Consider the following 13,112-nt stretch of genomic DNA (forward strand, 5'->3'; position numbering starts at 1 on the left):
ATTTTGGCACCGCCTCCCCCCCCCCCCCCAGCAAGGCAACTCAGTTCTAATGTAATATGACTTGAATAAATGGGGGAAAAATATTTTTAATATGTGAAGAGAGGCGTGAAAAATATTTCCACAGATTCCACAGGATCTGGGGTTGCTTGGATTGCTACAGATGGATGACTCAGCATGCTGAAATATAATAATTACAATGGGTATGATGCATCTTTCAGTGTTGTGATGCAACTAGTGTTGCTATTGGTGAATGATGAACTTACTAAAGATGAAAGTCTTTGGTCTAAGAGTCTATGGGAAGGAGATGTCAAGATAGTGACTTTCCATTATTGGAAACATTCAAACAGAAGTTAAATAACTATTCATAATGTTGCAATGCCCCCTTGGGAGGTCTGGCAAATGGCCTCTGCATTTCTCCTTACTCTAAGGTTCTATGACCATGGGAAGACCATGGTCTCCCACTCCCTCAGGGCCATTTGTGGTTGTCCTGATCCATATCTGCCCATTGGACCCAGATGACTCTGGAGGAGAAAGTGAGGCTGGTGACTTAGAACAGCTTCCCCTCACTCAAATCCAGTTCATGGGCTTGTCACGGCTCCCGGATGACATGGGTCTTCTTCCAGAAACAAAGGGCAAATATCATTAAGACGCATTCATAGACTAATGCAAGTGTAGAAAGGTACAGATACTAGAGACTGCAACCCTCAAATACTGGGTCTCCTCCTAAGGCTGAGCCTCAGGATTGAAGGAGGCAGCAGCAAAGAAAGTCTGTCCTCAAAAACAAGGCAAAGCGGGCCGCCTCCAGCTGGTTCCAGTTAGCCTGTAGGAATAGACAGAGCCAGGCGGTGGGAATGAAGTGGCCTGGAGCGGCTCAGAAAGCCCTCCCAAAGCCTTGCTCTCAGTACCTGCCCGTGGCGCCTTCCTTGGTCCCCGGCCCCGGGCCCCACGGCGTGCCAGCCTCCCGCTCCTGCCTCCCCTGGGCCTGGGGCTGCAAGGCACGTCCGTCTCAAGGCGGGTTTTAACCAAAAAAGCCAACACCAAATCTGACCAGCCAGGGACAGCCTCTTCCTGAAATCCCCCGCTCACTTCGATACAGGAAGTAGAAGAAGTCGAGACTGCAAAGGCAGGTCTCAAAGTCTCTGCCCCACTTCGCAGGTCTGCGCTCCGGCTGTCCGGGCCCGGGCCGGCGGGGGCAGCCCCGGAGGACGTGTCCCTCCCTCCCCGAGAAGGAGAGGCGGGGAGCTGCGGGGCGGGGAGGAGGATGCGGACCCCTCCTCTGGGGCAGCCCCGGGGCCGCTGCCTGCAGCCAGGAGGCCCTTCTGCAGCTTGAGCCGCCCCCCAGTGACTTGGCAGGGAAGATGAACCCGGCGGGGGACCGAGGAGTCGGGGACCGCCCCGGGTAAGCCTTGGCAAGCTCTGCCCAGGGAGGCGGGAGTGGGCTTCGCCCTGGAGCCTTTTGCCACAAAGGGCTGGTTGCCAGAGGCAGCCTCCCCCGGGAGGTTGGGTGGAGGTTCGCGCCTCTTGCTGGGTGGAAGGACGCCCGGGGCAGGACGTCACTGGGCATCTGGCTGAGGCGTGCCTGGATTCCCCCAGCGGGTTGCAGTTGCCAAGCTAGCTCTAGGCAGTGGGCTGCTGCTGGGGGAGCGGGATCCCCGGAGCCGCAGGAAGGTTAATTGTCAAAGTGGGTCGAGGCACTCGCGGGGGAGACCTGGGGTTTCGCAGGGCATCTCTGCCCCGCAAGGTGAGGATGGAGCACTGAGGGGGAAACAGGACTAGGGGCTCCCTGGGAGCTCGAGGGACCATTTCACAGTCCCCCTGGAAACCCGCCTAAGTCGAAGAGACCGGCCCGACCTATCCACGCTTCCTAGAGCAAACGGTCCGGGGAAGGCAAAGCGGGCTTTGGGGAGACTTGGACAGCGAAGCCCCGGCTAGGAATGCCCCAGAGGCGCAGCGCCGGGCGTCTGTCAGACGTGGGAGCAAGGACGCCGGGGACTCCAGAGACCGGGCAGTCCGGGTGGAACGAGTGCGCCGCCCCAAAGGCCCCTCACCTTCTCCTTCAGAGTCTGCCCCGCCAAAGTCCCTCCTGATCCCCCTCGCGGGGATCCCCGGACTGTCCGAGGGCCCCAGCATCCCCGGAGCTTTGTAGGCAGAGCAAAGCGAACTTTGGAACTTAGCTGTCCGCTCTGCGCTCAACAAGGGATGGAGAAGGGAGCCCGGGTTTTCAAGCCTCTTCATACTGTGTTCCTTAAAATTAATTTTTTTATTCAAATACTAAAAATCTATTTTCTCCGATCAGACTCTATGGGGGGGGGGGGAGAAGAGAAGAAAGGAACCCTTTGTAAACAAACACGCAAGGTCGAGCAAAATAAATTCTCGCGTTGGACGTATCCAAAAAACATTTATCGCTTTTTGTACCGTGAGTCCATCACCTCTTTATCAGGAAACTCTACCCTTCTTTTTACAGAAGAGGAAATTGAGGTCCAGGGGGAGGAAGTGACCTCCCAGGTCACCCAGGTAGCACAAATGAAAGAACCCAGGTTCAACATGTCTTACCATTTCTGCTTTCTTTCTCAACTCCAGGTGACATATTATAAACTCCCACCCAAAATACTCCTCTGCGAATCCCAGTTCTGCTACTTAATTCTGTGAATAACTTTAGGCAATTCAATAAAATTCTCAGAACTGTAGTACTGCACCTACAAACACGGGGTAGGAAATGGCAAGTCCTTTCCATTTCTAAAAGCATAATCCTTCCTAGGATACTAACAAAGTTGTTTTTTTTTAAATCCCTAAAGGGAAGATAGATCTTCAGGCCTCTTGCCTTCTAACTCCCCCACCCCCACCCCCACCCCCACCCCCACCCCCACCCTCCAAAAACAAACTTTTGTGCATCTTTGTTTATTTTATCTGGCAAACTAGCCCCTCTTCCCCACTGCTCTCCCAGTCCTCACATACCAGGCTGGAAACTTCTCTCCCCAGGGAAACTGAAAATCTTATCTCTAGCTTTAGGAGGAGGGGCTGGGAGTGAAAAGATTCTTGGATCCTTTGCCCTGGGGAAGGTTAGGGAGGTGACATCTGGCCTTCAGGCCTAAGTGGTTAATTGCTGCCAGGCTGACTCCACTAAGTTGAGTGTAACCGGTGTCTGAGTGGAGTTTGCCCTGCCTACTGCTTCCCCAGCCTGCTCAGCCCCAGAGAGGATGACTACACACCGGAGGTATGCCAAGCCTCAGGATTGTGACTGGGCCAAGTGCAGAGGAAACATTGAGAGAGCTGGCCAAAAGGACTTCACTTTTAAAAAACCATTCTACTTACTGTACTTAAACAGCCCATTGTTGGGCTGGAGTATCCATTTGCAACCGTTGAAGAAAAGAAAAAATTCCTTGGCCTGGGACAAACCAAACTGGTTCTGGTAAGCCAAGCTTTCCAGAATGACCAGATTAATTTGAAACTCCCTCAACTATCTTGCCTTATCCTGCCTGACCTCTCCCAGCTGCACCAACAATTGTCTTTTTTCCTCTTTTTTTAAAAAAAAACTTACTTAACAGATCGGTGTGAGGTGGAACCTGAGTCATTTTCATTTGCTCTTCTCAATATTAGTAATTGGTAGCATTTTTTCATTTGGTTATTGATGGTTTGGCATTCTTATTTTGAGAACTTCTTGTTAATATTCTTTAACCTCTTCTTAGATAAGCGAGTTCGGTCTTATATATTTGTATCAATTCCTGATGTATTATGAAAATCAAGCCTTGATAAAGAAGTTTGCTTTCCCTATTACCTGGTTCCCTTTCATTTTAGTTTCATTGATTTTTGTGCAAAAAACTCAGTTTTATGTCATAATAATTGCCCATTTTTTTTTACTGTAATCCCCTCTATCCCTTGTTTGGTCAAAGGCTCCTCTTCCATTCACAGTTGTGAAAGATATCTCCTCTGTTCTTTTATTTTGTTGATAGGACCTTTTATATATTTAAGACATGTATCCATTTGGAATTTACTGTGGTACATAGTAGGAATTGTTGGTCTAAAACTTAAGTTGCATAATAGTTGATCTGCTTTGGAAAACAATTTCCTCACTTGGAATTCCCTACACAGACAAAAATAAATTGTGTTTATTTATGCATATGTTTGTGCTATATTTTGAGAGAGCATGAAAAGAAAGAACTATTATAAGTAGCTAGACCAACTCCCTTTACAGAAAAGGAAATTGAGGCACAGGATAAATAACTTACCTAGAATTTGAATGCAAGTTTCCTTACTCTAAATCCAATACTCTTCCCCCTATAATACCAAAGCCTTACTGTGTCTTAAATTGAAATGTGATACCCCAACGGATAGTGAATTCCCCATCATGTAGCAGTCTTCATATGCAGTCTAGATAACCACTTTTCTGGGATGTTGTAGAGGAATTCCTGCTTAGAAATGAATGAAATATGGTTATTTTTCCCCTTAGTTCTAATTCCTCTTTAACAACATGACTAATATGGAATTATGTTAAATGTGATTATACATGTACAACCTATATCAGATCGTATGCTGCTATAGGGAGGGGGGGAGGAAAGGGTGGTAGAAAAATGTGGAACTCAAAAGCTTGCAAAAGGATGAATGTTGGGGCAGCTAGGTGGCTCAGTGGGGGGCAGCTAGGTGGGTCAGTGGATAGAGCACTGGCCCTGGAGTCAGGAATACCTGAGTTCAAATTCAGCCTCAGACACTTAATAATTACCTAGCTGTGTGGCCTTGGGCAAGCCACTTAACCCCACTGCCTTGCCAAAAAAAAAAAAGGATGAATGTTGAAAACTATGCATGTAATTGGAAAAATAAAATTTTAAAATTAAAAAATAAATAAATGAGATGGCCTCTGATGACCCTTTCAACTTAGATTGTGATTCTTTCACCTCACTACGAGTGTCAGGGCTATATGGAATTTGAGGATGCTTGACTACAGTTCCCCCACCATATTTTGTCTATGTTTCACCATGTGAGTTGGTCATGCCTAGAAGTCTTCTCATCATTTTTTACTAAATTTGACACAGTGGAGAAGCTTGTGACAGAAAGAATAGTGGTCTGGAAATTAGGAGACCTGAGTGCTTGTCCCACATCTGCCACTCATTTTGTGACTTTGGCCAAGTCATTTCTCTGGATTTTTGTTTGCTTATTCATAAGGAAGAACAGGTTGGACTCAGAGAACCTTCTAGCTCTAATGCTAGAAGATATCTACATTTCATTATGGAAGATGAGTGGGTAGTGAGTAAGGAAAGGAGATGGATGAGAATCTTCGACAATTTCTGTATGTGTTAGTACACAGTATTTTAAATTGTAATTGACTGTGGAGGGACTTTGTGATTACCCTTTATTCTGTGATTAGAGGAATACCTAAAGAAAAATCTACCATGAAATGCTGCCTCTACCTCTAGCTGGAATTCCTACTCTTGTAGTTACTTCTTTTGGAAGGAGGCACCGTCTCCATAAGACTATATACCAGGATGTAAATATTGTTGCCTACCAGAGACTGACTACGATACTACGATTAGCAACTTAGCAAGTTAACTTAGACTCTTGGTCCATAAGATAATAGAGTAGAGAGGAACTTTACAAGCTTTCTAGTGGCTATGATTTACATGAATACTTTCTCCATATCCGATAAGAGTCCCATCATGGAGGTCATTTACTAATTCCTGAGGCAATTCTTTCAATTTTGGAGCTTCTAATTCTTAAGACTTTCCTTATATGGAGATCATATCTGCTTTCCTCTGGTTCTCTCCTCTAGGAGAGCAAAACACAACTAATCTCTCTTACGGTTCCTCATATAAGAAGGTTTTAGATTTTTTTTTCTGATCTGGCCTCTTTCCTTTAGATGGTCTAATTTTGATATTCTCTCTCTCTCTCTCTCTCTCTCTCTCTCTCTCTCTCTCTCTCTCTCCCCCACCCCCTCTCAGAAATGAGCACAGTTCTTCAGATTTGATTTCACAGGGGCAGAGTGCAAGGGGAACTATCACCCCCACTATGCATATTATGATTCTGTTCAGATTATTTTATAGAACAGGGCCTTTAAGGAACAGGACAAAGACCAAATACATTTTGAGGAGGCTGGTTTGGGAACCGATGAGGGCAGGACTGGGTAGGACACTAGACACATTCAAGTAAGACATTGGAGAGAGGAAGGGAAGGATAGAGGTGAAAAAAGGGAAAACATTTACTTAAAACTCCTTAGAGTAGACAGGTATACATGACAAATTTAACATTTATTTCTTAGTATTTTCAGAATCATTCAGGCTAACATTATTACTCATTTTTTCTCTTATCTTTCCTTGGAAAGGGGGAAAAGAATGGCACAATTGTTCCTACTCTTAGTTTTTTCAGTTCAAAGAATCCTAGATTCACAGGTTATTAGGACTAGAAATCTTAAAATATAGCATGCTAGAGTTGGAAAAGACTTTAGAGATCATTGAAATAAAGGATTCTTGGGGTTCTAATTTTTTTGAATATTTTGATTACTATATTTCAATATAATTGTTTCCTTTGTGTTTCTATGTATTTTATTTTATACATTGAAGAATATTCTGAGAAGGGATCCATAGGCTTTATAACACTGCTAAAAGGAGAGTCTATGACATAAAAAAAAGAATAAGAACTACTTGTCTAAGTCTTATTTGGCAGATGAGGAAATTGAGACCCAGAGAAAACACTTAAAATTAACTGAGTTGGGGCAAGAAGCCATGTCTCCTAACTCCTAGGGAGGCATTGCCTTTTCCCAAGCAAGTTCATATAGAAATGGGTAAGTGGTTTATTTTGATGAATCTCTTTCTGTTTCTATCTATCCAAATCCTTCCCATTTCTCAAAGTCTAGTTCCATTCCCACCATCTCCATGGAGCTATCCCATGATGATCTCGTCATTTCTTCTTTACTTAAAATCTACGCTGCACTTTTAGCATCTTAATACAAACAGTTCACCAATGAACAATTTAGGCAGGTTAGAATTTCATGAATGTACTTGCCTCAGTGATTTCTACTTATCTGACTGAGGCCCAACTTCTCAACTACAAGACCATCTGTCTATCCATTAAATAAAGTTGCTATGTACATTGAGCATAGAATCTCAGAGCTGACAAGACCTTAGTGGTGGTCAACTAATCTGTAACTTGATACAGGAATTTCATTTACAACTTCCCCCAACAAGAAGGCAACCAGCCTCAGTTTGGGTTTGTCTAGTGGCAGAGAATTCACTATCTTTTAAAACAAATCAGTTCCGTTTTTTTTTTTAACAACTCTTATTGTTAGCCAGTGTTTACCACAAATTGAAATGAAATTTGCCTTCCTATAACTTCAGTCCATTCTCTCTGGAGTCACTACCCAAAACCAGAATCCAAAATATTCATCTTCTACATTCTTGTATTTTGGGGACCACCTCCCAGACTGCTTTATCCCCATTTTTTTGACTTCTTGATTTTAAGCATTGTTTGAAATTTGATCTACTCTTCCAATCCAAAATAAATTACTTGTCACTCAGGAGACGTTATTTGAATGAATGATGAACTTTTACTCTATGAACTGTAGCTCTGAAAGGCAGTCTGCCTGTGTCTGATGCTCCTCTGCATTCTTTTTAACTTAGTTCCTTTTTCTACCTCAAAGGACATAGACTTGAAATACTGGCCAGAACTATTCTTTAAATTGTTATCTCTTGTTTTGCTATCAGTTGATACACCTTTTATTTATTCCCTCTCCCCTCCTCAACCAAAAAGTTATCCCTTCTAACTTATCAAAGAATAAACTTATAAAATCTCTTATAAAAAAATAAAAAAGAAAAGGGAAAAAAACAGTTCAGCAAAACTAATCAATAGTTTTCAATAGTCAGTCAAGTCTGACACACTATACAGAATTCCCCATCTAGTCTATCACCTGTGAAAAAAGAGGGGGAGCTGCATTTACATGTCTCCATTTTCATAATTAAACTTGGTTCTTAAAATTAAACAGCATTCATTTTTTTAATTTGTTTTTGCTGTTCGTTAGACATACATTATTATATTTGTAAATTCTCATTTTTACATCTGTGTGTTTTTGTGTTTTCCCACTGATCCTAATTCTTTGTTTCTTATGGTACAGTAATATTCCATCACATTTGTTTTGCCTTTTCCCAGTGGATGGAAGCTTCTTTCTTTCCAATTATTTGCTACCAAAAATAGTTCTACTGTATGTATTTTGTTGTATGTGGGACCTTCCTTAGATAGCTCCTTGGGGTATACTTCTAGCAGTGGGATCTCTGGATACAGGAATATATATTAAGAACATCAGAAATGCTGACCCCCAAGTGTCATTTATAAGGGGATAGGGAGGCTTTATTCTCTAAATGAAAAATGAGTTTCCTAAATAGTTAACCAGAAAGGGTTAATGGGGTTTTTACACTTAGTAGAGAAAGGTAAAAAACCAAGGGAGCTGGGAACAGCCACCCAGCCCTTGCAATATAATGAAAGACTGGGACCCATTGGGAAACTGCAGGCCAATCAAGTCTGACTTTGGTGGTCGACCTAACAGCTAAAGAGATCTCAATCAGCACTCTCTGCTTCCTGAAGCATGAGGCTTTTTTGAATAAATAGACTTGGTGACAAGCACTGGCAGGAAACAAATGTAAGTGTGCTTTGCAACCTGGGGCTGTAGAAAGAGCTATGGATTTGTAGTCTGAAGATCTTGGTTTGACTCCTGCTCTGCTGTTTATGATCTGTGATTCTGGGCAGGTCAATTAACCTCTTTGAGCTTCAGTTTGCCCATCTGTAAATTGTGGGGGTTGAACTAGGTATCCCTTCTGTGTCTAATCTTGTGGTCTTGTGATTCACTCTGGGTGTGTAAAGAACATTTAACATAGTCTAGTGCTTCTCAGGGCACAAACACAAAACTGACATGTTCCTAGTTCAGTCCTCTTATTTCATAGAAGAAGAAACAGGCACGGAGATCTAAACTATTTGTATAGTACTTTAAAACTTATAAAATACCTTAGTAAGAAAGGGAAAAAAAATTTTTTTAAGCATTTGCTATTCTCAGCATTTGCTATGTGCTAAGTATCTCATTTTGAGATGAATTTGGGGTGGATTCCTGCTTATTTTGTTTACTCACACAGGTCTGGGAAATGTGGATTCTCCCTTTTGTCAGACAGGATATTTGGAAATTGATAAATCTTTGATCAAAATTTGGGTGTTCATTGTCACATATCTCAAGCCCCTAACTATAATATAAATAGAAGGACAAAATATCACTATCATCGATACAATTTTATAATCAATGTAAGGAGTTTCCATTTCAATTTAACTTTTATTTGTTAGGATATTGTAATATTCATTCTCTCATTAATTGTTAACCAATCAAAGTTTATTGCCACCCTTAGGAACACCTGCTCTTCCAAGGGCATTTAAACTGGGAATTATGAGGTGTCTTTGGCATTCAAGAGTGCTAATGATCTCTTTTATTAATAATATGCTAGGCTTATTAATAGCATGATTAAATTATCCAGAAGAACAGACAAATATCTCAGTTGATATTCATAACAATCTGAGGGGATAGGCACTATTATCCTCATTTTACAATTGAAGAAACTGAGGCAGAAATACATTAAATGATTTGCTCGAGGTCATATAACTTCTAGTATAAATGTCTGGGGTCAAATTTGAACTCATAACTTCTTTTCTCTAGGCTCAGAACTCTATCCCAACTACTTCTCATTCAACCCTTTGAATTAGGTATTATATATGTTTTTATTTCCATTTGACAAATAAATATTCTGAAGCTCCTGAGAGGTTAAAATTTTTGCCCTAGTCACATAATAGTAAGCAAACATCAAAGGCAGGGCTTCTTGATTCTAAGGTCAGTATTCTAACTATGGCATCACACTTCCTTCCCCTTAGAAATCATCTTTAATCTACTCACCACCTTCCCCCCTCTAGTGTTCCCCCCATTACCATCATCATTTTGTAGATTAGGCTATTTTGGTTCAAGGAGGATTAACAATATTATCCAGCTAGTAAGAGTCAGAACCAAAATTTGAATCTATGTCTTGACTCTAAAGTTCAGTGTTCTTTCTGCCATACTGGACTACTTCTTGACTCTTAGCTCCTCTTAATCATTCAGTCAACAAACTTTATTCAATCACTGCTCAAAGCCAGAACCCAAAGTATTCTGTATATCCACATTCTTGTATTTTTGGGGACCCCTCCCTTAGTCTTCTCTAGCCACATTTTTTGGGGGGGAGGGGAAGAAGGCTCTATTAGCTGTTAGGATTAGAAAAGGCCTCATGTAGGAGAATGTGGTCCTTAGCCTAAATGATAGAGATAAGGAAGGGTCCATTCTGGGCAATAGGCTAGCTACTGCAAAGACAGAGACAAGAAATGGAATGCCTCATATGAGGAACATAAGAAGGCCAGTTTGGCCTGACCACAGTTAAGCAGTTAGGCTGGAGCCAGAATTGTAAAGGATTTTAATGTCACAAATGGTTCCTCTTTAATAGGAATCCATGAGATTTATTGAATACGAAAAGGACGTAGTTGGAGGATTTGTGCTTTAGGAGAGTCAGTTTGGCATCTGAGGGGAAGATGGTCTGGATGGGAAAAGACCTGAGGTAGGGAAACCAATTAGAGGTTATTTGTAGTTGTCTAGGCCAGAGGTGAACAATGGGCTACAGACCAGTGGAGGCTGAGAGTGGGGAGAAGGGAATGGATATCAGAAATGTTTTGGAGGTAGAAATGATTCAAGTTATGAATAATAATTTGGTTGTTGTGTCCAATTCTTAGTAGTTCTAAAGACCTATACATCAATTCTATCCATGGGGTTTTCTTGATATTAGAGTGGTTTGCCATTTAAGCTTGGTACAGACTGGAAAACTTGCTCATTCAAATTATAGCATTTGATCTCTTTTAAGAAAGTCCATTTAACATTGAAGAAATGAGTGTTATGCTGAGTTCAAGTCACCCATCAAGTCCAGTCAAGGCAATGGAGATCAGAGACTCTGATTGAACTATTCTTATTGATAAACTAAAGGATGTTGGGAATTGGCCCTTTGATTCCTCTGACACAGGATAGAAAACAAATAATGAGATAGTTCAGTATTGGAAGACCAAAATTCAAATTCTGACTCTGCTGGGTCATCACACTTACCAAGTAAATCTAGTATATGTGTGACGTTGGATAAGTCACGTAACATCTAGGTATAAGTTTCTTCATTTGAAAAATGAGGGATGATCAGACTGCTTCCTATGATCCTTTTCAGCTCAAAATCTTTTAGTTGGAGGGGAAGAAAGACTTTTCAATATGTCTTTGTGACAGATCCAAGGAACATGAGTTTCTAGCATCCATTTACTAAGGACCTACAGACAATAGCTGCTCAAGGTAACTTAAAAATGCCTGGAATAGATTCTACAGTGTCTCACCAACTCAACTGATAAATGAAAAATTTATTATGCATCAGGCACTGAGGATGCAAATGCAAAAACCAGATAGACCTTGCACTCAGGAACCTCAGTTTCTTGGGGGGTGGGGATTATCCATACAAGGATATTGAAGAAGGGAGTTTTAGTCTAGTCCAGTTAAGGAGTGATATGAATGAGTGCATTAATGGATGGATGAATAGATCTATAAGATGATCCTGAAAAAAAGAGAATGGGGCTGGGAATCAGAAGACCTGAGTTCTAATTCTGATCTTTTCAGAGATGAAAAAGACTGTTGGGATCATTTAGTCTGAATGCATTTGACAAGAGGAATGATGAAACTTAGAAAAGGAAAGAAAAGAAAAAAAGACTTGTCCAAGTACTCAATGCTAATTAGAATCAACTAGGTGACCCTAGTAGATAAAGTGCTGAACTTGTAATCAGAAGAATATGAATTCAAATCCAGCTTCAGACTGTTTAGCTGTGTGACCCTGAGTAAGTCATTTAACTTCTGTCTGCTTCTGTTTCTACCTCTGTCAAATGGAGATAATAATAGCACCTACCACCTAAGGTTATTGTGAGGTAAAGAGTTTTGCAAAAGTTAAAGTGCTATATAAGTAAATATCATTAATTAGCAAAATTAAGAGTTTCATGACTTCTGGGTCTGTTTCTTTTGTCTGTAAAATGAAAATAATAATTTATACCCTGCCCCTCTCAAAGGGTTATTTTGGGGATCAAATGAGATCAGGAGTGCAAAAAATGTTTTGTGAACTATCAAATGCACATAAATGCAAGGAATTGTTTTTATTATCAGTTTATAAAGTCATTACAACTTTTTGATGACTCTAATATTTTTGATGCTTTATTGTCACAAAACATTTATTATCTCTTTTTAGCCATGAAGTTACTCTGTACTTATAGATATTTCTATCTCCATTTTACAGATGAGAAATTGTAGCATCCCTCCATAATAGTTAAGCAGTAGAGGCAGTATTTGAACTCAGACTTTGCTGACTTCAAACCTAGCACTTTGACAGATGTAGAAATATTGCGTTATCACACAAAGAGTTAATGAACCAGACCAAACAGAGCATCTTCCCCAGGGCCCAAAAGGTGAGGGGGTCCTCCAACAGTTGTACTCTGTAATAGAAACATCCTCTCAACAACAAAAACAAAGGAGAGAGGCTCCTTGTTATGACCAAGTATTAGGAAGGAAACATTGGGTTATTGTTTTTTTCTTCTTGAGTTTTCTTTCTAACTTCACATCTGTGGGTTTGTTATTTCAAATTTATCTTGGAAAAAGTGTATTTAATATGAAATCAAGTACACACCTGCACTGTCCCCTCCTGTTAGCTGTCTGGTGAAGGGTTTGATTTGGGGAAGGTTTTGATGGTCAAAAAGAGACTGTTGAAATTCTTCAGGGAGACAGCTTAATTTGGAAGGTTTCACATACTGGTCTCTCATAAAGTGGCCTAGTTCAGAGTAGAGCCTGTTAAGTTTGCTCAGAGCAAAGAGGGAGGGCTTCAAGTAAACAGAGACTTACTTCATTTCCTCTTTAGGGTTGCTCTACACTATCACCTAACTCATTTTTGATGTGAGAGAAGAAAGGGTAGCGTAATTCACTGACTTTAGAATCACGGAACCTTAGGACATGGATCTGTGGTTTTTAACCTGGGGTCTGTAAACCTCTGAGAGGTCTGTAGATAGATTTC

General features: G+C 41.3%; 1 protein-coding gene across 2 annotated transcripts in view; it reads left to right on the plus strand.

Annotated features, from left to right (window-relative positions):
• The first annotated feature begins 1,108 nt into the window (after positions 1 to 1,108).
• Positions 1,109 to 13,112, plus strand: part of RIN3 (Ras and Rab interactor 3) — a 146,268-nt gene continuing 134,264 nt past the window's right edge. The window contains exon 1 of one of the 2 annotated variants that reach the window (XM_074235435.1): positions 1,109 to 1,399. In XM_074235435.1, coding sequence (XP_074091536.1) covers positions 1,359 to 1,399 — 41 coding nt within the window. In that variant the 5' untranslated portion in view covers positions 1,109 to 1,358. Of the gene's footprint in view, positions 1,400 to 2,876; positions 3,410 to 13,112 lie in introns of those variants that run through there. The other variant, XM_074235434.1, reaches the window with a different exon arrangement.

This window comes from Macrotis lagotis, chromosome 4 (genome assembly GCF_037893015.1).
Source record: "Macrotis lagotis isolate mMagLag1 chromosome 4, bilby.v1.9.chrom.fasta, whole genome shotgun sequence".
Taxonomy (NCBI): domain Eukaryota; kingdom Metazoa; phylum Chordata; class Mammalia; order Peramelemorphia; family Peramelidae; genus Macrotis; species Macrotis lagotis.